This window comes from Pleurodeles waltl, chromosome 4_1, assembly GCF_031143425.1.
Source record: "Pleurodeles waltl isolate 20211129_DDA chromosome 4_1, aPleWal1.hap1.20221129, whole genome shotgun sequence".
Taxonomy (NCBI): domain Eukaryota; kingdom Metazoa; phylum Chordata; class Amphibia; order Caudata; family Salamandridae; genus Pleurodeles; species Pleurodeles waltl.
Genome location: NC_090442.1, coordinates 676,005,713 through 676,030,399, shown reverse-complemented (window position 1 = coordinate 676,030,399; position 24,687 = coordinate 676,005,713). Strand labels below are relative to the sequence as shown.

At 45.8% G+C, this 24,687-nt stretch overlaps 1 protein-coding gene across 50 annotated transcripts in view; it reads left to right on the top strand.

The window, feature by feature from the left end:
- CELF2 (CUGBP Elav-like family member 2) overlaps window positions 1-24,687 on the top strand; it is a 986,198-nt gene that overhangs the window by 574,233 nt on the left and 387,278 nt on the right. For 11 of the 50 annotated variants that reach the window (XM_069229241.1, XM_069229238.1, XM_069229232.1 and 8 more), the window contains exon 1: window positions 24,056-24,536. The exons of 29 other annotated variants lie outside the window; for them this stretch is intronic. In XM_069229241.1, coding sequence (XP_069085342.1) covers window positions 24,463-24,536 — 74 coding nt within the window. In that variant the 5' untranslated portion in view covers window positions 24,056-24,462. Of the gene's footprint in view, window positions 1-24,055; window positions 24,537-24,687 lie in introns of those variants that run through there. 10 more of the 50 variants (XM_069229248.1, XM_069229246.1, XM_069229247.1 and 7 more) reach the window with 1 other exon arrangement.

Genomic DNA, 24,687 nt, shown 5'->3' with positions numbered 1-24,687 from the left:
GTCGAGAATGAGATTGTGGGGCCGACCGAGTGGATCTAGAAGGAGAGACGGAAATGAAGGGAGTAAGATCGGGAAATCTGCCGCGAGCTCCAGTAGGGGAGGAAACCATACCTGAGCTTGCCAAAAGGGGGCTATCAGAACAAGGGACGTCATTTGACGCCTGATCTGGTTTAAAACCCTGTTGATCAGGATAAAAGGAGGAAAAGCATAATTGAGGGAATTGGACCAATCCTGAAGGAAAGCGTCTGTAGCCAAGGCCAACGGATCTGGACGCCAACTGAAGAAACGAGGAAGTTGAGAGTTGAGTCTGGACGCAAAGAGATCCACCTGAAAGGGCCCCCATTTTCTTTCGATTTGGTGAAAGACGGAACGGTGTAATCTCCAATCGCTGGAATCCGAGATATGTCGGGAATGCCAATCCGCGTTGGAGTTCAGAGAGCCTGGGAGATACTCGGCGAGAAGGGAAAATTTGTGGGACAGACAAAACTCCCAGAGGCTCTTGGCCAGAAGAGCAAGGGGTCTGGACCTGGTGCCACCTAGATGGTTTATATAACGCACTGCGGAAATGTTGTCCATGCGGAGCAGAATGGAGCAGCTTGCTCTGTCCTTCGTAAAACTCCGGATCGCAAAGGAGCCTGCAAGAAGCTCTAAACAATTTATGTGCAATCTGGACTCCTCTGCGGACCATGTACCGCCAGTCGAGATTGAGCCACAACGGGCGCCCCAACCGGTGAGGCTTGCATCGGATTCTAATACAAGATCGGGCACAGAGGGGAAGATGGACCTGCCGTTCCAGGCCTCTAAATGGGATATCCACCATTGGATTTCGAGTAGAGATTCTTGATCTAGATAGACGAGGTCGGAGAAAGCCAAACCTCGACGAAGGTGAAGGATCTTGAGACGTTGAAGAGCGCGATAGTGAAGGGGTCCTGGGAATATCGCCTGGATAGACGAAGAAAGAAGGCCGACGACTCTTGCAAGAGTTCTGAGAGAAATAGAGTCCTTCCGGAGAATTGAAGTCAATTCCCTTTTGATTGCAGAAACCTTGTCCCGTGGAAGAGACAGGGAAGCCGAAACTGAATCGATTCGGAAGCCTAAGAATTCTACTTGTTGGGAAGGAACCATAACAGATTTCTCGAGATTTAAGAGGAAGCCCAGCTCTGTTAGGAGGGTGGAAGTTGTCTGAAGCTGGGACAGGAGAGAAGATTTGTTTTGATGCATGATAAGGATATCGTCGAGATAGATAATGAGTCTGAAACCCAGAGAACGAAGGAAGGATACGACCGGCTTTAAGAGCTTCGTGAAACACCACGGAGCTGAAGAAAGGCCAAAAGGAAGAGAGGAAAACTGATACGTTTTTGAATTCCAAAGAAATTGTAAATATTTTCTGTGAGAAGGATGGATCGGGATAGTGAGGTATGCATCTTGGAGATCCAGTCTGACAAACCAGTCGCCTTGGAGTAAAATATCCCTGAGATGGATAATAGTCTCCATTTTGAAGTGTCGATAGACGACGAACTGGTTGAAGGATTTTAGATTGATTACAGGTCTTAGCTTTTTGTTCTTTTTGTGGACGAGAAAGATAGAACTGATGAAACCGGAGGAGTCTGGAATACAGCTTTGGATGGCATCTTTTTCTAGCAGAGCTTGGATTTCCAAAGAGATTAGAGATGACATCTCGAGGGAGAACCTTGGAACAGGAGGGGGACTTGACTGGGAAGGTGGAAAGAGAAATTCGATGCGATAGCCCTGGACAGTGGAAAGAACCCATGGGTCTGAAGAAATTGACCTCCATTTTTGTAGGAAGAATCGAAGTCGACCTCCCACGGGAGGGCCAGAACGTTGGCTTACCTGAGGAATTGGCCGTTCTGTAGATGCGCTGACCGCGGTTGCGGAAGCCCCTTGATCGCTGGGGGTAGAAATGGGGTTTGAACTCTTGGTTGTAATAGGAGGGAGGGTTGGAGAATCCTCTGGAGCCTTGGTTCCTGTATTGGCGGCCGGTAAAGCGACCCCTACCTCTACCGGCCCGGGAAAAAACCCGTTGGTTGAAAACCTTCTTCAAGGATTGTTGAGCCTTATCGATAGACGAAAAAGTAGAGACGAAACGGCTAAGATCCTTTATGAAAGAATCTCCAAACAGTTTACCATCGGCTTGGATACCAGGATCCCTGGAAGCGAGATTAGCTAGTTTAGGATCCATGCGGAGAAGGAGACCCTTGCGTCTCTCATGGATAATGGCCGAGTTAGCGTTACCCAAAAGACAAAATGCTCTTTGGGTCCAAAGAGAGAGGTCCAAAGGATCGATAGGAGAATCCTCCAATCGAGCCGACTCGGCTAAGTCTAGAATTCTAGATAGCGGACCGACCACGTCGAGGAGTTTGTCTTGGCACGTGGTCCAGGCTTTGTCAACCCCTTTACGGGGATCCTTTCCATATTTTGTAAAAAATGTGATGAGGGACTCATCAATAGCCGGAGTCAGAGTAATGTTAGAGTCCAAGGACGGTCGAGGGCATTCAGACCTGAGTTTGGAGCGAGTCTGTTTATCCAATGGAAGACGCAAGCGGGAAGAAATGTATTCAGCCACGTGATCCAAAGGAAACCACTCCGTGGAATTGGGGTGATGAATGAGTGACGGATCGAACATGGGAACCCCTTCGGCATCAACCACACTGGTAGATGGCACACCAGAGGAAAGTTTCGAACGTTTGGAAGGGGGAGAAGAATGAGCAAGCGAGTCATCCGGATTATCTGACGAAGATAAATCGTCCAAGCCCTCTTCGTCCGTGTCCAAAACCCTCGTAACAGCAATCTTTTTCGGCGCTAAAGTATGTTTTGACTTAACTTTACATTTGGCATGAGAGCCCGACTTTTTGGAAGAATTCCCCTCCTTAGAAGGAGGCCTGGGAGGAACCAAGTCCTCGTTCTGGTGTGAGGCAAGCTCACTCTCTGCATGTGCGCCTTTCGCTGTTTTAAAGGACGAGCTTATTTTGCGTTTTCTGCCTTCCCCCGCAGAATGGGCCATGGGTTTGGACATCATGGAAATTACAGAACTCTCGATGTTCTTAGACATCGTAACCATAGATGCTTTTAATGCATTTTTAACTGAGGATTTAATAAACTTGTTCAGATCCTGTTTAAAAAACTCCTCATTATCCTCAGAATCCGTATTAACAGATGAAGTATCTGTATTCATCTTGCCTTAAAGTTGACAGCTGCCCAAAGGAGTAATAAAACGTCTCAGGAGCAGCGAGGTAACTAAAGAGTTAATAGAGAGCAACACGCTCTTATAAAACTGAAAAGGCCCTCCCTTGGGCGGGGCCGAGAAGGAGAGAGGGAGGAAACGTGTGCCGGCCACGAAGAGACGCTGCTTCGGCAGTAGAAAGACGAGAAAGCCGCTCCGGAAACGCGTGGAGACGCGCTACCGAAACGGAAGGCTTCGCAGTGGCTTTCGAGAAAAGCGGAGCAGTTCGCCTGACAGACGCGCACTGGTAAAAGCGCTGACAGGACGGAGAAGCTTCCCGAATGGAACGCGCAACGGCACGCGCTGCACAGCTAGCGAACAACGGTAACGCGGGGGGGGAAGGGGGGTCGGAAAAAACCAGCAATGAAACGTTTTAAGATTACACGGCGAACTGATACCTGTAAATAACAATAGACATGTAAAAACGGAAAACAATTAACCAAATTAGCTAAATAAATAAACGCAAGAGCTGAAGAGTGTACTTATCTTGACTGCGAGCAGCAAGAAAAGAGGGCTGCTTGCAGTCAAGGGTACACTCTATGGTTAATGGAGTATGCTGATTGGCTTAGTTCTTTGTTTCTGTTTTACTCCCATTGGTTAGTTTTACGCTAATCCTCCTGGGAGCTGTAGTTCTTGACTGCTGCTGTTTAAAATAAAGTAAGAAAAGAACGCATAATAGAGCCTCCGGTCTTGTCATAAAATTACACATTGTGCGAGCCATTCAAGGTTTGAGACAGCCTCGAGCCAAGGGCCTGCCTTTGGCTGAGCTCGAGGTACTCTTGGACCCTCGAGCCCCAAAAGAGCTACGCTTTAATTCGGTTTCTGCCTGCAACCACTCTTTACCATCAAGTGCCAAGAATTAAAAACAGAATATACACCTTTGTTGTTAGAAGGAGAGAAAGAAGTAGCCATCGAGTGAGTGAATTCCATAAAATGAAACCATAAATCCTGGGACCAAACCTGGATTCCCTACATGAGCAAAACGAGTCACCCAAGGCAAATATTTTATTTTACAGAGTCTACGTTTTCTACCTTAACACATTTGTGAGCACCATCCAGCAGGTAAATTCTGGATGTGAGCTGTACAAAAATAATCTGACCTATTGAGGCAAATGCTTTGCATGTTAAAGCAATGCTTTTTTTTTTATTCGAAAAGACGATCATATTTTCACATCATTATTTTTGCATGAATTAGATGCCAACTATTTTCGTGGCTCGGCTCGTGCACGGGCTCTTAGAACTGAGCCGTACCATTGCCTCAAGTGTAGCCCACCTTAAGTACTACCCGATCGAGCTGTAATGGCCTACATGCTTGCCAGCGATCTCATCCTCTCCGCTCCCTTTGAGCTCCACGCATGCACTGTCATCAGGGATTATCAGGTGAAAACGCACCGAGTGGCGCGCGCTCGCACGTCGTCAGCACGTTCTCTCGCTCGTCCGCACAGCGGAAGCTAACCGGCAGTGGCAGCTGCTGGGAAAGCATCTCCCCATGCCTGGGCTGATTGCATTATCATGGCAGCCGGGCCTGCTGGCACTGCAGCCTCTCTCTACTTGACCTGTGAACGGATTGGCTGCCTGGGATGGTGAGGAATCGTTGGAGCTTATGCAACATGGATGGCATTCCCGCCAACCAACGTAGGCCCAGAATGTTCCACCGTGTTAAGGCCAGGCTGGGGATTTCCTCTGTGGAGGAGGCTGTAATTTCTGCGTAGCGCCTTTCCTTTTCGGATGTTTAAAGTTGAAAACATTGGCTGCGTGTAATAGTTTCTACGTACAAATTTTATAGCGCAGGAAAAGGAAATCAGAATTTCCTTCACTGCTGCACTGAATAATTTAAGCTGCTGTAAAAAGCATTCTCCCTTGTAGGTCACGCTTTTGTTGGCTTCTTAAGTACGATAACTACGGGTCGTTCGCCACTTGCATCACGCCAAGAGCACTCACGTAATCCCCAAAAGAGGCTCAAATAATCCTTAGCAGAGCCAGGCATAACCAAAACAGACCCTAATTTATCATTAATTCACCTTCAAGAATACCCCAATACTTACCTTTTTAGCTTTTATTAAACTTACGCACCTGTCAAGGTACTTTCATATAGCCCATCGACCCTCCATTACCCCCCAAAACAGACCTTAATTTAGCACCACCTCAGCCCTCCAAAAAACCCTCAGATAGCCACCACCAACACACATTTAATTTAAAATAATCTCTTCTCTGCTTTTCACTCTTTGAAATGTCATAATTGCTCCCTGCTCCCACTGGTGAGATCATAGAAAGGGTAGCAAAGGAGGCCTCCATTCCCTCTTCTGAGGAAGCCTTAGGGTGGTCCTACCATGGTTGTACCCTCTTTTAGGTTCGGAGGCAGAGCTCCCAAGAACCCAATTAGAGTGGAAGTAAATGAGATGCTGAATGACATGGGAATAACTATCTTTATCTGCATGGAAAATAACTCAGCACAGAGTTATTGGGCTCCGTCGTCTTATAATTCCAATTGGTGTACACTGAAAGCCCACCCATTCTCAAGGAGACGTCCTCACTTTCTATAACAAGCATTGGCAAATCCAGTAGGTCTAGATTACACCAGGTATTGGCCTTGTCAGTGTTTAAGCCATGTTGTATAGCAGCACAGCTGCAGTGCAGAATGGTTGAAAGTTAAACATTAAATAAATAAAAGCGCCATGGCATGGCCTGTGCGCTTGCTGAGCCATGGCTGTTTTGTTTTTTTGATTTTTTGCTGGCTGGAGGAAGGGCTTTAGCCTTGTTGTACAGCAGCATGGTTGCTGTGCAGCATGGCTAAAAGATAAATAAAAAAAAAAGGTGCTATGTTATAGCCAGGGCTGGCCATGTCATAGCACCTTTTTAAAATATTGCTGGCAGGAGGGACGGCTGGGCAAGAGACAACAAGGAGGGACAGAGGATGTTGGGGGGAAGCAATTTGGACAGCTGAGGGTGTGGGGAAAAGGGCTATGACGCAACAGTGGCTGGTAGCATCACAGCACTTGTTTCTTGTTATGGCAAGTGAGTAGAGGATAGGTATGGGGGCAATACAGACAGTGGAGGTATGTTGGCTGGGGCAACGTGGACAATGGAGTGTCTGTTGGCAGCAGGAATTTACAGGCGAAGAAGTACACAAGGGAGATAGATAAAAAAGATGCACTCTGGTAGAGTGCTTTAACACAAAGACAAAAGAAGCACCTAAAAATGAGTAGTGGAAGAATGCAAATAATGAGTTCATGATCCAGGGGCGGGACAGACACACAAAGAGGAAGGAAGCTTATGGCAGTTGACCATTAAGAAGCTAGCAAATAAGAGTGACAATCAAGCCAACCAACAGAAAGCAATAGGGTGGCCTCTAAGCCCACTAGAAAACAATATGCTTTACAAGAGACAGTGCATGCGCTGTCTTAAGCAGGACTTAAATTAAGGATTAGTACACCATTCTCACCCTCATAAGTACCACAGCATGATGCATGTTCTGAATGTAAGGGCAACAAGTGTACTGCCCTGTTTTCCCACCCTCCCTAAAACAAAAGCTGTAATACAAACTCCTAGATGTTGCAAATTTCTTTTGTCTTTTACCTAACACCAACATAAACAACAACATTATTATTACTAAGACAATAAAGAAGCATTTTAAAACATCAATATAACAAATTTAATAATAATAACACTATTTGAAAATTCCAAACACTTTCCTTTCCAGCGGCCTGAGGTTTCCTTCCCAGTCACCAGCTCTTCAGTAGCAATATTCAGATAGATTTACTGGCCTAGTAACATATGATGGCCCAAAACTATCAAAAGACAGACCACCATGACTGGGGCACGTTAAACAGCATGACAGTCATCCCTGTGACACATCGATTCTACCCCAGTCCTACTGGTTTGTGGGAGGCACTGACCTTTCTAGAAGTAATCTACCATTTTACCCTAATTCAGCCTGCATCTCAATGTTCAGTGCTTGATTAAAATCGTTCCTTATTATTGTTTTTCTTGGAGTGTGAAATTACAGAAGTGGAAAGAATAAAAAGTCTGAGGGCATTTAGTTCACATTTTCACTCCCTAAATATGCTCGATCTAACCCATTGCCCTCCATTTATGATAAATATACACCAGCAGGTGATTGTGATGTCTATTAGATTACTGTGAGGCTCACATCTTAATAGGTTTTGGATGGCTTATTGTTCTACAACCTACCTCTCAGTGAAACTCTTAGCTGTATGATGGAGTGTGTTGGTGCACAGTGAAGGCCGCGAGCCATGAACGGTGTCTAACCATTGCTGCGAGCTTAGTGTTTGTATTGCTCAATCAATGAGCGACATCCAGACCCTACTATAATCACATTAAATTACTCTCCCATTGATGGTGATGGCTACGTGGAAGCGTAGTCACTATAGCAACTCAGTCTGGTTAAAAAAAAGACTGCTTTCCAAAGGATTCCTGAGAATTCTGAACACAAGTTCTCTGTTATACGTGGATTGTGGACTCGGTACTGAAAAACACCCAGCTTTCTGTGGTGGTTCTATGTTGTTTACAGTCAAACCTAGTTTAAGACTACCAATGACTTCTTGTCATTAAGACCACAATACTGCAGTCCATTGTGTTTAGGAATGTCAGTTGAACTGGATAAGCTAATATGAGTCTGGGCTACAACACACTGAGTGCGTTATGAGATGTTAAATGAAAATCCAAACAGGAGCACTGCATCCCTGGTTGACTTGGAGTCGTTTAGTAATCTTAACCTAGCTGATAAGTGAGCCTTTACTAATTAATTAAAAATAATGAACACTAAGGGCCTGGTTGGGAGTCTGGCGGACTGTTGACAGCCAGACTCGCGGTGGCGGTCAGGACTGCCACATTACAACCCTGACGGTCAGACCACCAGGGTACTGCCGTCTCCACCGAGATCAGTGATCCCGACGGGTTGATGGCAGGTGCAGGTCACAATCAGCCAGGGTGGCGCTGCATGGTGCGCCGCCCTGCTGATTATGACCTGGTTCTCCACCAGCCTTTTCATGTCTGTATCACTGCCATGAAAAGGCAGACAGAGAACAGGTGCAGGGGTCCCCCCTCCCAGCACCTTCGCAGTGCTCACTGTCTCCTGTGCAGACAGTGCATATTAAGAGGGTGTTGGTGCCCCCTGTGGGCGGCGGCATTGCCTCCGGCTCTATTACGAGCCGGCAACAACGCTGTCACCATTTTCCCGCTGTGCTGACGGGTGGAAACCTTGGTTGTAATGGGCTTGGCGGGGAGGTAGCCAGTATGGCAGCAACCTCACCATCGGATGTTTGGCGGATGGGTCTCCCCATCTGGCTAACTCGTAATGAGGCCCTAAATTTGGTTGTTTGTATAATGCAAAAATTGAGACTTGGGCCTTAATTACAATATAATGGCAAAATCCCTGAATTATATGTAGTTTGATAATTATCACACCCTTGCATTTTTTCCTGATAATTCTGTCAAGACTTTGCTGAAATTTGGTGGGTAGAGGGACCTAAAAAAATAAGAAACATTTGGTATGTTAAACACTGATTTTGCATGTTATCCCTCATTTTGAAGCTGAAAACTCAAAATAGGGAGAAATTGATCACACAATATTGTAAATACCTCATTATGTGGTAATCAAATTGACCTCATGTGGTAAACAGATCATCACCATCTGCTCAACCTGTTGAACAAGGCGCTGTATGATTCTTTGATGCTCTGATGTGTGCCTCAAGTAGCACATGTGCAGCTAGAGTGTAGCACGGATTTTTGTCACTTGAGGCAGCATGACACCATGTCATCTCCCCAGCACAGGTCAACCTTTTCTGCTTGTTGTGCCAATCTGTAGATGCAACATGAAAGCACTCAAGATGGCCAAGTGTTTTAAGTCCTGGGAAACAGCTCCCATCTCACACTTCCTGTTGGCCAAACACTTTTGCTCTACAGTCCCGCACTGGACTACATGTGGGGGACCGTACTGAGACCTTCAACCAAATAGCCAATAGTTCACACTGGTTCCCATCTGTGATCCTCTCACCTGAAGGACCGTACTTATTTTTGGTCGCCCCACCCCCCAACATTACAGTAAACAAAGCAGACTGAAACCTTCCTGCGATAGAGAATATAACAATTCTCAGGCCGTATTTATTCACAACCACATAAACACGACATAAAAAACATCATCACATTTTCTGTATTTTTATTTACAATATGCATCTCAAGTCATAGTTTTGGTCCTTTATAAGGAGTTATGGTTGTCCACCCACCAGGCACCTGTGGCATTGACTGTAGACTGGGGGCTGTGTACCACCCAAACAAATTACAATTCACAAGGCAAGACTCACCTTCCCCCTCAAGATAGAGGGGGCACGGGCCAGCATGAAAACTGTCCCCTAATCCAACCATGCTAGAGCCAACCCTAAACAAGGGATCCCCCCTGGCACCCGATGGGGATGGTCCTGGACAACCGGGCCATACCTTGGTCCCCTGGCGCAGTCTCCATCCCCCCAAATTCAAATTCCAGGGCATGTAATGGAGTAATGTGGAGGGAGCTATGTACATTAGCCGTATCGGTCGTCTCGAGCCACTTTCCTACACCCACAGCACCGCCACCCCGGTTTGAGCCAAAAGGCTTCTGATACCGTCTTGAGTTTGCCTGCACTAGTATTCTTGATGCCAAGGTTATCCACATGCTTTGTGCTCAAACATGACTCCTTCCCTCCCACAGGCCTGGTTAGTTTCCCGACCAACCAGGCCTCCCCCCAAAAACTAAGATGCTTGGTGCTGAGAGAGACACTGTATTGAAAATGCTACCAGGTTCTCAACAAACACAATATGTCCACCATCCGACAGGTGTATTCCATCTTTGTGAAACATTGCCTCTCCTTGAAGGCACCCGTGCACAACAGTCCTTAGCATTGATATGTTCAGTAGCCATTTCATGCAGCTGTTCAGCTGCCTGGCTGATTCATTAAGGGCCTTCATTGAGCGCCCTGACCTCCAAATCCACCTAGGAATGATATGGGACCACGCTATGATAGCCCCAGGACACCGTTTTGCTAACCAATAGATCTCCACTATCAAGTCCTCAAAAACTGTTCTCCTCCCGATTGTTGGCAGATCATTGCCTCCCATGTGAAGGATGATGAGTACTGGCGGCGGTAGCTGGCGTTGCAGAACCTCCTCGACGAGCTGGCGAAAACTAAGGTGCAGACCCCCTCTTGCTATCCAAAGAAACCGGAGACCTGCGTCCTGCGCCCGACTGCGGTACAGGTTGAAGAACAGCCGCACCCGAATCACAAAAGAATGTCCCATATCCCAAACACTGGCTGGAGCGATGTGCCCAATGGTAAATTGAGTGGTCCTGGTAACAAAAAGGAATATCTGTTGTACATGTGATCATTGGCGTGTGCCAGAAAATTGTTCTTAGATCATATGAAGGTGTACATAGCACTTATAGCAATCTGACTTCCACCTCCCAATTCCTTTGACCGTCTTGGTATTGAGCCCTGCCCCTACTGCTGATGTTGCTGCTCTTAACCCAAATGAATGGGAGCTAAATTTGCCATGCATGCCAACCACCAGCAAGGCTTTTTGCAATACTTGGGAAAACTGATACCTAGTGAGGGGGACACCAGATGCATGAACCAATAAAGAGGTGGAAGAAACCTGGGGACGAATCTGCAAGTACCTTTGAACTGCATGCACTGGACAACCACTGAAATCACCAGCCCTCCCCAGTACTAACTGTTAGCCCCTCCCACACTGGTCTGTCTTGGACAGTGGTATAGTAATTACAAAATCCCCCCCTTTCCAGAGTCGCCAAAATTCCGCCGTGAATGTCCTGCTTAGACCTGGCCACAAGTTCTGAGACTCGAAAAGCCCTGTAAAAGGCAAGCGCGAATGCTGCTGAGAACAGAGTGGCCCCGAAATCAGAGTCACAGATCCCAGCCAGAGCCCCCAAGATCTTTTCCAGCTTGTCCATGTCAATGGGACGCCACTGGTCCGGAAGCGACTCTTCCAACCTTTCCCATCCCTTGAGTGCCTGTCTGATAAAGAAAGATCAAGAATGTTCACCCCCCTCCCCCACCTCCCAGTTTGGTAAAAAAGGCTCAGGCTGAAAAGTGGCGCCTGGCACTCACAGCAGATTTACCCTGACTTTGCAAAAGCTCAAGAAAACCCAACCAACTACTCAAGGAGCCAGGCTGCACTAGGAGGTTGATAGATGTGTGATTTATGTAACTATGAAATGCATTCTCACATGCCCTTCTTGTTTTTGGTGCGAGGCTGGCTGCCACTAGATCCACCAAGGGTGAGTTCCAAGATTCCACAGGTGTCCCGGGAAATACGTGGGCTCCAACTCGGCCCCTGGATGGAACTGCCGAAAATCCCGTAACTTGAAACGAGACAATGCATCAGCTGCGTTATTAAAAATACCTGGTACATGTTTTGCCTGAAAAAGAATGTTATTCTTGAAACAGATCAACAGCAGCTCTTTCAACAGTCTTAACACCCTTCTGAACTTAGCATTTTGAAAATTAATACTCTGGACCACCGCCATGTTGTCAGACCAAAAAACCACAGATTGATTGCGAAGTTGGTCTACCCATATGTGTAATGCCACCACTATAGGAAATAACTAAATGAAGGTGATGTTCTTAACCAACCCGGATGTCTGCCAAGCCTGAGGCCAAACCTGTGCACACCACCTGGTACCCGAAACGGCTCCAAAACCAGTGTTACCCGCTGAGTCAATAAATAAACTGAGTTCCTGATTGGACCGCTGAGGGGCTGGCCACACCCATGCCCCGTTGAAATCCTGGAGGAAAGCCAACCAAATCCTTAAGTCATATCTTACTTCAGCAGATAACCGAGTCCTATGCTGTTTCTCCCTCAAGCCAGACATAGACTGAGCAATAGAGCGTGAGAAAGGGCACACCATTGGAATGATCTGCAGGGCAGTCCCCTTTTGATCCCAGTCTGGCTGCCTCTGCCGGTTTCCCCAGGAGCCCCCACCATGCCCCCATCAACCAGTCGGCTCACCCCGCGGGGTGAGCATAATTTTTTTAATTTACATGGCGCCCACCGTTGGCCCGCCACCTGGAACCGGTCCAATCCGGCCCGCACCTGCCCTGGGAATGCGCTATGCCTTGGTGCACGCCCCCTGCCCATGTGGCACTGCATTTTGATTTCTAAGTATTCAGCATCTCTCCTAGCATTCATTTGGCTTCAACATCTCAGTGCGTGGAAATAAGTCATCCTATTGACACAGAATATGATGAATTCAGTCTTGGTTGAGCTTGTTAGGATCTGAACCATGATCTTCAAATTACATATAGGTCTCTCCAGTTTTCAATGTCTCTCGATTTACTAGCTATTGGTATTTAGGGATCTTCTTATAAAAGGAGCATAAATTGGGCTCAGAGTCAGAACAAGGAGGGGGTTTTCTTTAATAAATGACTAACCCTTAGTTGCATTTCACTGAACACATAAGCTCCTATAATGTTGAATTAAAAAGAAATGCGAGCTATGCTTCATCGACTGACACTTATGATCTGCTTATTAGATTTGTATGTTCTCTTGGATTCACAGAAACCCTTTGCACACTACATCCAAATGTAAACAAATCGCAGATCTACAGATGGGCTTGTAGTCCACTATCCATCCACCAGTGGATTACTCGCACAGCAGACCTTCTGGTGGTCTGCGCCTGGCAAACATGTTTAATAAACAGCACATTTCCCCCTTTTTCTCCTCAACGAAAACATGCTTACCCAGTGACAGAATCCTTTACCAGAAACCCCGAGAATGCATCAGCATTTATGTGTTCCCTTCATGCCATTTAAATAAACTTACTACAGATCTGTGCAGGGTTATGTTTCTAACAGGAAAAAATGGTTGAAAAGGCCCTGAAACGCATTTTTTGAATACTCACAACCCTAAGAGGGTTGGCTGTATGTCTGATCTTCCAAAATATCATGGGCAACTCATGAACTAACACAATATTGTCAGTGTAAGTCCACATGGGTAAATGTGAAGTTAAGAATAGTCAATCATTCTTACCTATATATGCTGACCTTAACAATAATGTGTTAGTTGTTATGTTGACCATGACATTTTGGCAGGTCGATATATTTCTCCCCAATATTTAGACATACTGCCCTCTTAGATTTGTCCATATTCAGAATAGGCATTGTTAGTCCTTTCTGATAATTATGTATTTTTTTCCTGCTGGAAATATACATATGTATCATCAATGTACATAGATGTGGAGTTAGGAATAGTGAATCTATACCTGCCTTCCCAATAGTGTAGGATTTGATCGTCATCAGAGTCGTGACATTCAGCCCTATCCTATTGCCCTTTAAGGGCACCAACTTCCTCTTTTCCCTTAGGTCTGTTCTTCAATTGCACTAAAAATGTAGAGCTAACTTAGGGTCTTATGTACCTATCAGTCTTCCATGTCTGGCCAGAAGAGGACATGATATGCCGTGGCACTTTAGAAACTAAGTAGGTGGCTAAACATTGGGGCGCTTACAGAGCTGAGTATGTGCCCTTACAGCCTGAGGTGGAAGAGGCAAGAAAATGTTGGAAAACCTCTGAAGCACCGCTCAAAACAGACAACTAAACTTGCCATCCCAAATAACAACAAAATCCCAACAATTAACACATGGCAAAAAATACATGAAAAACAGATTCCCTTATATATGCACATTTTGTGGACCCCCACAATGTACCTTTGTATTTCTAAGATGCAGCATATGCTATTCTGGACATGTGTAACAGATGCAGTGCAGAAACCAGTGCTCCATGGTTGCGTCATTTGTAGTGTTTTTCCCGTTCACTGAGATTCTGTTACTTTAATTGTGTGGCCATCTACTAGTAAAAGGTGATAACCATGCAATTACAATGTTTTACCCCATGCTTCTGAGAAATTATTTGATGAATGGCGAGTGGCAACTTACTAGAAATGTTGACGTGATGTGATGGAAGAGTGATGTTTGAAGAATGGAAGAGATGCGTCCAGCGAAATACTCAGATTTTTTTCTCATCAGTCTAAATATAACTATGAATCAAACTATCCACTGCTGTGTGTGGTAGAAGGTGTATACCTCTTCTTTCAGCCCAGTTATAGACAATAAGCAGAATGTGGAGGTGTGCATATTTTCCATCAAACTCGTGTTTTTTTTAGTAAATGTTTACATAGCAGGCATTTCTGCCAACAGTTCTGCAGAGCAGGCTGTGTAGTGTGAGGATCACGTGGAATGATTGCAGTTGTAAATGTTCTACTGTGGTGTATCTGCGTGCTGCAGTCCTAGGCCTGTGTGACCCCTTCACCCACTCCTCGGCTTATTCTGCTGGGCCTTAAGTTTAGGACTGACTGGCATACGTGCCAACATTTTTGAACTAGGAAGTGGGAGATTTTGAAATAAAACTCGGGAGGGGGTGTATTTTTCTATTTGACTTATATTGAAACAGTGGCAATTTTTGGTGGGAGATACCTACAATACAGCCATTTTTGGGTTCTGAAACCAGGAACCTCTCCACTGATTCGAGTTGACTGGCAGATTTGGACTGGAGGTGCCTGAAGTTGTTTCCATGCTAGTTTTCATTGCCATATAATAACCAAATGATTTATGTGGTCGGTCACTTGACAGCTATGAATCTTCTCGGTAAGTGTGCCAAGGATGGCATCACTCGAAGCCATGCACTAGAAGGATTTCTGACTAGAGATGGTCTATTGTATGAGCACAGGCAGTAGATGGAGCACCTGTGGGTTGAGAATGAATAACTCGGTCTCCACTGTTTTATTATTATTGCTCTGGAAAAAAAAGGAAAGTGCCCGCTAGTCTGATGTTCTTCCAAAGCTCCAGCTTGTACAGGTTCACCCCTCTCAGGCAATGCTCAGTTAGAGGGCAGTGTCCTTTTTGGAGCCGTACCGAAGCTTTGAATTAATATTGCATCTGAAGACTTCAATAGGACACCCTTCTGATAACTCTGCCGTCTCCTCCAGAAAAAGATTCAACTAACTGCCATAAAACATCCGAGTCCACCTTCGTGGAGAGGGGACATAGTGATAGAAACCTCAGTCTGCTCCCCCATGCAGGTCAAAGCGTTAACCTGTCTACCCTCATGCTGTGGTCCAGGCTTAATGGACTTTCTAGACTTTTCTCACTTCAGCATATAAATGCCTGAATCATCGAATTCCAATAAAATGAGCAATTGTGTTCCCCGGAGCTACTTGAATTGCCCCTATCCATGCAAGATTGTGCAGCTGGGCCATATTCTGATAGCAGGTAGGCAGTGAGTGTGATGGGGGCCTGGAGTTATTCCAGACTAGTCGCATAGTCAAAGTTGGTAACAAGATGTGGCTGCTGAACAGGCCTCCGCTCTTCCCTAGTAGCAGTAGCAGTCAGTACGCTAAAGCTACACTGACCACCATCGCTTCCCAAGATGGAAGAAAAGATGACTTACTGTCCATTACCTCCAGCTGCCAGAATATAAGTGTTGCCTCGGGAGGAGAGGGTGAACTGAGGGTAAACTAGCATTGTGTCTTAGGGGGCATAAGGGAAATTGGCAGTGCATTTTACCTACGCACCATGGAATAAGGATTGTGTATTACTGGGCATACTAATATATATTACTTTATTCTGCATATTATAAACTGACAATGTGTGCTGTGTGGGAAACAACAGACCATTAATCACATATCACCAATGCGATGGACGCTGGCAATATGAATTACTGGAGATAATACAGGAAACTGGCAATGAGTATCACTAAGCATAATGTAAACCTGCGATGTATAATATTAAACAGAATGGAATCTGGCAATATGCATTATTCAGAAATAACTAGATGAGAAATGTCTGTTAATTTGGGATAATGACACTAGCTGGCCATGCTACTTTGTTAAGGAGAGAAATGTGCTTTTGCGCTAGTAATGAAAACTGACAATGTGTCCTAATTGGCATTTGTGAATCTGGCACTATGAATTTCCGGCCATAGTGCAAATTTGCAATGTGGCAGAATGTAAACGGACAATATGCAAATGGGAATTTGACAAACTGACACGATGTGTTGCTGAGATGATGGAATCTGGTAATGTGTGATAGTTGTGCATTTTGGAGACTGGCAACATGTGCAGGTTTGGCACAATGGTAATTGTCAGTGCTATCTGGCAGTATGGAAAATAGCTTTGCACCGGACTGGAAACGTGTTAATTGGCAATGTGTGCTAACTGCAAATTATGAAAGTTGGCAGTGCATATTTCTGCCATTTTGGGAAATGGCTAAATGACTTTGATATTTACTGTCAGAGCGTGACTATGACAGCTTGTTGAAGAGATAGACAGCGTCCTAACATGACATGAACCTGCTTTAAACTGAAGATACTATTGCCATAGTTAGGCGGACAGAAAACAGCACCACGGCATACTGTGAAATGCCACTGGAGGATCCACAATTGTGGTTTCAGAGTGGCAGTGACCGTTGTTATTAGGCCTGCTAACTCAAAATGTAAACACACGCTATTAGTTATCCCAAAAATCCATGGGGGTGAAGTACCATGTCCCTCTTCTATGCTGCTTTCAAATCCTATTGAGTTTTGATTAACAACGTCGTCACTTTAGAGGCATGATTTAATATACTTCACTTCTCGCTCAATGTATTGAAAGTTCACTCAGGGGCACTCCCAAAGCCTCTTATGAATTGATCTTTAAAACTACGAGGTTGCAAAATCTCTATGAAACAAGGATAGGGTGTCACCTCACACCAAGTTTCCAGAACACAATGTTTTCAGTTGCTGACGTTTTCTGGTACCAATCTCATATCAGATTTTAATCCAACTGATTTAACAGGAGCAAACCGGGACCACAACTGCATGAAAAACACTAGGTTTTCGAAACCATATAGCAAAAAACAAGTCAGTGTCTTCTCTCTATACCGACAACATGGAGCATCTTCAAGGACCAGCATCAGAGAACCTCCTGAAAAGTCAGAACACTATCTGTAGTGTTGCTGTGTGTGAACTCAACCACCCACTGTGTGGCTCTGTGTGTTGCCTTGCCTCCAGCATGCAGTGTGTCTGATGCTTTTTGGTCTGGAGCAGTGCTTAATATGTAGAAGAATAAGGGCCAGTCTAAAGTTGTCCTTGGGCTCCCTGTAGCAGCACAGGATTGCCAAATACCAAGGATGTCTGTTGTTCACTTCATCCTTTTTCCATCCACCGCCACACATGAAGTGCCCCTTTACCTCACTCTAGCAGGTCCTTTCCATCCCTACTTTCCCCCTTTGTTGCTGCTTTCTGTCTTTATCTTCCTCCTCTTTGCCACATTTCTGCCTTTCTCTCTGTTGTTCTGGGTCAACGTCCAATGAAGGAATATAAGTCACAGTCCACAGAAATGTTGTGTTAAGCGTTTTGCATCCTTTGTAGGCTGGAAATAACTCAAGCAGTTTCCACCAATGTCAGTCCTAAACAGTGTTAAGCGTTTCTTAACAAGGTCCGTAAAAAACTGAGCAAACAGACAGAATCATTTAAAAATAAAGGAGATGCAATAAACAGAGAAGGGAAGGAGCCCATGCTGCTATTTCTGTGGGTATGGGAAGCTGTACTTCTCTTATTTTAATTTACGGTTTCTATGCTAAGTGACTGAATCCAATGCATAATGCATGGCTTGTATACAAAATGCTAGCGTTCATCTCTACCAAATAGCAATAACAATGTGTTTCCATATAGGTCTTGTGACTTCATACCGCTGTACATGCCAGGCGTTTATGATCTGATATATGTGTTATCACTTCAGTAATGCGCAGTCAACAATTAGTACCAGCTTGTAGTACTGCCTGTCACCCGGGTTGCCTTCCACACCCAGCTTAAAGGCATCCGTTTCACCCCCTCTGGAAGGATGAAAGACTGATTCCTCCATGCCAGCATGCAAAAACTGTAACCTGCCACTTACATGAAAACCTTTGCATTGAACGCCTTTTTCAGACTTATCCCTGTCCGCCCTCTAACATTTTGCATCAGGACCGTCAATGGCACCCCTGCATGTGTTTTAAAAGGCATGTTCTGCTACCACTGTTAAATAAAACAGTAGCCCACGCGCTGGCAGTGCTTTCTCTATGACCTACTTACGCATTACTTCAGCCTCCATGCAGTCTGATTAAAAGCTGCTTTGAATCCACTCTCCCCCAGAGGGATTTGAGGCTAGAATTTAGCAAACTGCTGAGAGGGCTTAAGTCTGCAAGAGGGCTTCCCTGCAGCTCCTTGTGGCTAATTCACATGTAATTAAAAGGAAAATAAATATTTCAAAAGCACAAGGCTTTTAATGAGGCATTTGTTAGTCCCTGTGCCTTGTGAGAAGGTAAGGTGAAAACAGAGCCTTAGGTATGCGCTTTGTTGCTTTTCCCTTTTGAACACCGATGAGTGAAATCTATATCTTTGTGATGGCTGCATTGGCTGCCTGAACTAATGTGCGAGAATCTATACTCCTAACGAGGTGGGATTCTATCAAAGCACTGATTAGGGACCACTTTCTGCATGGCCTGAACCACGTTTTTTTTCCACAGATGTCCAGCTCATGGTCTCATTCTTTCACTCTGGTATGGCCAACACCAATGTCCCCACAAATCTCTGTGCCCTGGGGAACTACAGTTACAGCCCCTGGCTTTCCTTTTAAGAATCCTTGTCATCTGATACTTAATCTAACTGGCTCAACCCAAGACTACTGCACCAAAATACATGAGGCTATTAGATGAAGGTCTTGGAGCCAACAATGTGATAGTGAGTCATGCGTAAACTTAGGATACATGGGTGCTTCCTCAAACCATACACAGGTCCCGAGAACTCCTTAAATGTTACATACCTTCTTCGCACAGCCTATGCAGGGTTCTGCAAAGTCGGTCCTGGAGAGCCGGTCCATGCCAGATTTTTAGCATATCCACATTTAGAAAAATGTAGATTTCTGAAACATCTTTTTTCTAAATGTGGATATGCTAAAAACCTGGCATGGACCCGGCTCTCCAGGACTGACTTTGCAGAACCCTGGCCTATAGCAACAAAGTTGGATTCTGCACGAAAATCCGCAGAATGAAAGTGCACTAATAGCTGCTTCTGCTTTGCTATTTCACTCTAAGAATGTTCTGCTTTAATGCATTTTAGAGTGTGTGTGTTTTTTTCTCCCCTCTTCAGCCAGAGGTTTTTCTAAGAATCTGAGCGATTTCCACATTGGAGAATTGCATTATGATCTGAGCACCCAATGAAAGCCGATGCAGCGTCAAAGGACTCATTTTGATATTCTGACATTTAAAGTGTTTTTTTATTATTTTTCACAGCCAAGCTCGTCTTCCGTTTGTGGGTGTCTGGCACATATTAATTGCTTCCCAGTGAGGTTTGCTTGCTTTGCTGCGATTCATTCATATCACACTTGGTACAGCGGATGCTGGCCATCGTTACAATACATAATGAAAAGCATTGTAGATCCAAAGGACCTTCTAAATGTAGCCTTAACTAGGGTGATGCATGTGTGCGTCAGTCAGTGAACGGGGCAGTTTTCTGAAAACTGATTCTCTTGAGAGGGAGCGATGGAGAGAGAGAGAGAGAGAAGCGAGAGAGACATAGAGAAAGACAGAAGAAAGAAAGATTTCTGTGGAGAAACCATTGTCCTGACATTATGGGTAGAAATGGAAGGTTGTGATATCCCTCTTGGAATATGACATTCAAAGACAAAGTGCAGAATGTTCAAATGGCAAGTGTGGACTGTGCTATCCCAGACTGAAAGGGCAGCAAAAAGTCAGTCACACACAGTGCTTAAATTGAGCCGGCGTTTTTTGCTGCTCGGCACGTGTCAACACCGGCACTTATCAGAGTCTGCTGCACTGTATAATTTGGAGATGAGCACAACAGCAGTTGTTCACTAATTCAATATACATTAAAAATGACTAGTACCTGTGACTCAAGCCACTCATATAGCTTTGGGTGCCTTGAATAGTCTAAGTTGTCACAAACTTGTGAGTGTGATGGTTAGAATTTGTGTTGGTACTGTCTTTGGCAGCGCTGGCATGACAACTGTGGTGCAAGCAGCAGTGGCCTCCTGACGAGGGCCCTGGCACATTTTTTTTTTTTTTTAACAAGTTAAGCACTGGCCACAAGTCAGGAGTTCAAGCATGTGACTGCCGCTCATTCATGTCTCAGGCATTTGGTTCAGCCTTGTTGATCAAAATTTCTGAGCAGAGGCATCTGCAGGGATCTCTTTAGATTTTGCAATAGGCCAGCCGCCTCTTCTTAATAGTCTGTACAATATCTGTGTCTTGGAATGCTCCTTACATGATCTTGCAGTTGTTCCCGGTACTTGTTCTATTACAGATATATTATTTACAATGCAAAATGCATAATTTTGTGTGTAGAAATCGATTGTTTTCTGTTTAGTCCTGACCATGTCATAATGGCAGCAGATTGGCCAGGGTTTGGCGGTCCACCGTCATCAGACAGACTCCTTTGCCTGGCAAGGATATTCCTGTGACCGTCCGAGAAATATGGCTTGACTCTTCCATCTGAATGGTGCTGCTTGTTTGTTTTCACACTTCTTCTGGACTCCTCGCTGGAGAGAAGCCGCTCTTAAACTTCAGCAGGCATAGTAAAGCTGTTTCGGAGGTGGGCTGAGATAGCATGAAAATGTATTGCTCTTCGATGGCATGCGGGTGCCTGAGGCCCAAAGATGGTGGACATAAAATCTATGAAGGGTACCACCTTTAGAGCTGCCATGACAGCCTTAATTACAGTACCACCCTTCCACATAGGGACTCCTTAGAAATGGCCACTGACTTCTTGTGGGACGGCTTCGTGGTTGTGTATAATGTGGAACCGACCCTTTTACTCCCTCAAGCTCTCATCGAAGACCTTGAGTTTTCATCTTACAGTTAGCTGGGTGGAATTCTGTCTCATGGGGCAAAACTTGCCCTCTGTGCAAGCATCTGAGAGGAGATGGGCATGGCGTTAGGAATTATGTGACTAAATCGTGGCCCTTCATCCATGTGGTAGTTGGACACGCGTAGGTGGTTGTCCTGAGGTACATATATAATGTGGAGCCACAACTCTGGGGTGTCACAAGCTTAATTCCCTTCTACTGGGATATTACTGTAGGAGGCAAAGAGTGCACAAGCGCAAGTAGGGTGCTATGGGTATGCAGTGGAACCTGACCCCCTTCATAGTGGCCCTGATATCAAAGGGAACCAACTTGCCCCAAGTGATTGACAACGGCAGCAAATATGACACAGAGATTCGAACTGGTAGGACGCGTGCATGGCGCACTGCACCAACCCGACAGGAAACCGTTGCACAGTCGAGCGGAGCCTAATAAAACCCGGATACAAGTAATGCAATCCAGGCTCTTCCCGCTTGTGGGCATGTAGAGGCATTCCTCTCAATTTCTGGCCATCACAGCTCCCAATATACAAAACTAAGTAGCTGCTTGGATTTAGGGTGAGTCTGGCCAACTTGACAGGGGAGAAACAAACTGAAAATGGATAACTGAAGTCTGGGTGGGAACAGGAAGGTTTGAAATAGTCCCTGAGTTTAAGAATGCAGTGCTGTATGTACTGACACCCTACGTTCAGTGGTGTAGCAAAGGCTCCCACAGCTTCTGTGGTGCAGGGGTGCCCCTCAGCACATACAATGTGCATGGGCAGCAGGCCCCTGACTGTGTCCAGGGAGAGGGGGCCCCTACAGGTACTTATCGGGGGGTGCTTAATTTTCATTATGACACTGCCTACATTAAAGACCTCCACAAAGGGTCCTATACAACTTACTCTACTTTCCCCTTAAAGGAAGTGGGGTCCCTTTCCTGAGTTGAAAAGGTACGTGCACGGTTGTCTCACTTCTCCGTTTGACTAAAGTATTCAGACTTGCTTCTACCATTACTCTCGCCAGAATCTATCTCAGGACAAATTTATTGTCTTCTATGTACCGTTTATTATCCATTTGATATGTCTGCACCCTCAGTGATTTCAAGCTCAGTTTGCCCATCACTGTTACACAATGCCTTATCTATTTACCATGGTTGGTTCCCCTTTCTCCCAGCCCTTGTAGCTTGATTGTTTTCACTACTATGTCTGACGTCATTCTTTTAGCAACTGTTTAACATTACAGCAATAACATTACATAAAAATAAAAATAAAATACAGCTAGCAGCAGCTTATGGTGATTCGTACCCCATGCGAAAGGCACACCCTGAGGGGACTTAAAGACCTCGTTCATGCTCCAAGGTGCTTTTAAAACATACGTGTAAATAATCATGGCATGCTTTATCCCTTTCTACTGCAGGGCGTCTGCATCGTAAGTAAAGGCAATTTGTGTTGCGGACTCAATGACGCTTATTTTACCATATTCAAAAAGGATGACATGTTGGCTTGAACCCATCAGGAACCTGTAGCACACAGATTTCAATAGGAAATGTTTAGGTTACTAAGCTATTGTACTAGCATGTTCAGAATACAGCTGAAAAAAGCAGCACGCATAAGAATTATTGCGTGTGCTGTTGTTTCGGGATGGATGTGGACAGTCATGCCAATTTATCTAAATTTACAAGAAGGCAATGTCACATGACCCACATGTCACCAATCTGTGAGCAACAGTGGTTCTTCTGTGGTGGCATAGACATTTAGGACCAAGCAGCCTCTCGCGCCAGTTGAAGGCAGACTAAACATGATATGAGACTACATTCCATTGAATATGTTGCAACTGCTGCATAGCATCAAACCATGAAAGAAACTATGTTGTTTCCATTCTTTGTAATTTGTTGTCAGAGTGACATCTTTCATTTGAGCACTGATGACTTCCAGAAAGTGTAAACAACAAGGTGGTGGATGGAATGCTTGATTTAATCTCAGCCACTGGCAATCATTCAGGGTCGCATACCAGTCAGATGGTTTGTACCCATCATACCCATCATACCACCTCAGCTTGGACCCAGACATATGCAAATCAGCATTGACCCTGTTTCTTATGGGAACTATCCAGCCCAAAGTGCCTGGCCAGGTCCTCCCTGAACCAGAAAACAAGCAACCTAGGACTGGTTTTGCCCTATTTAGGTCTCCTCCGCCAGGTATAGCTTAGTTCCAGTGGCACAGTGAGCCCAGGTCCCGCATCTGGGCACACCCGGCACACTTAGGTTGTAAAATTAAAAAACCACAAGGTGTTGAATGGAATGCTTGAATTAATATCAGCCACACTCGGGCTGCATCCCAATCCATATTTTTTTCATTTTGTGTTCAGGTATCTACTTAGCACTTCACTCGTCTGAGGTGTCTACTTATCGCTTCACTCGTCTGAGGTGTCTACTTAGCCCTTCATCCGTATGAGGTCGATAAAATGCTTGTTATTGACTCAGGTAATAAATTACAACAGCACACTGAGATCGTACAAATTGTAGAGTGCACTATGTAACTGTTGTAATTATTGCTGTTTAGAGGGTGCATTATTGGACTATTAGAGTGACACATTGTATGAGCATTTTAGTCATTCTGCATTAATAGAGCCCTGACCTTTGATTCTAGATTTCGCCTTTTTTTCTTTCATGTGAGAGGCATGGTTTGAGTATTAAATTGTTGGTAGCTTAACCATGACACCTGGGCTCTAGTTTTGGCCATGCGAAGTCCGTGATCGTGGACGCACTCCATGCGCCCATATCTTAGCTGCCAAATTGGGACTGTTTAGGAACAGGCTACCCCCATTGACCGGGCACTGCCCCAAAGCGGACATCTAGATTAAAACGCGGTATCAGTGTTTATGCCTATAAGGATGCACTGGACACTTTGCGGGACGTGCCTGTTTTCGGTTATCCCTGAGTTCGGCTCGTAAAGCGCCCGAAGGTGGGCAGCTCTCGGCGCTGCGCGCCCTCCCCTCGTGCGCAGGGGTCCGGGGCTGCCCGGGCGGGGGAGCGAGGAGGAGGCGCTCAGGCTCGGCCCCTCCAGGGGCGGAGGGGTTAAGGCTGCCAGCTCCGCCCCGGCACCTGGCGCGGTGCAGACGCTGGGCTCGGCGGCAGCAGCAGCTTCAGAGGGGATTGGCGGAGAGAGGAGAGGGGGAGAGAGATGTGACCACTGCCTGCCTGCCGCCGCCGCCGCCTCGGGGAGGCCTCCAGCACCTGTGCCTGCCCGTCTCCGGCCGGGAGGAGCGAGAGGAGCGCACGCACCCGGACACAGAGCCCCAGAGCCCGAGACAGCCGCACGCACCGGGACGGACGGGACATGACTTCTTCCTACAAGCTGGATTTCCTGCCCGAGATGATGGTGGACAGCCGCCTGCTAGTTTCGGACAGGATGTAAGTGGGGCACGTCGGCCGTGGTGGGTGGGGGGTAGAGGTGCTTGGGCACCCCGGGGCATCTCCGGCACCGCCAGGGGCTCGCGCGCTGGCGGGTGAGGTTTGGGCACTCGGGGGGCGGCAGATCCGGGCTCAGTCGGTGGGATTCCTG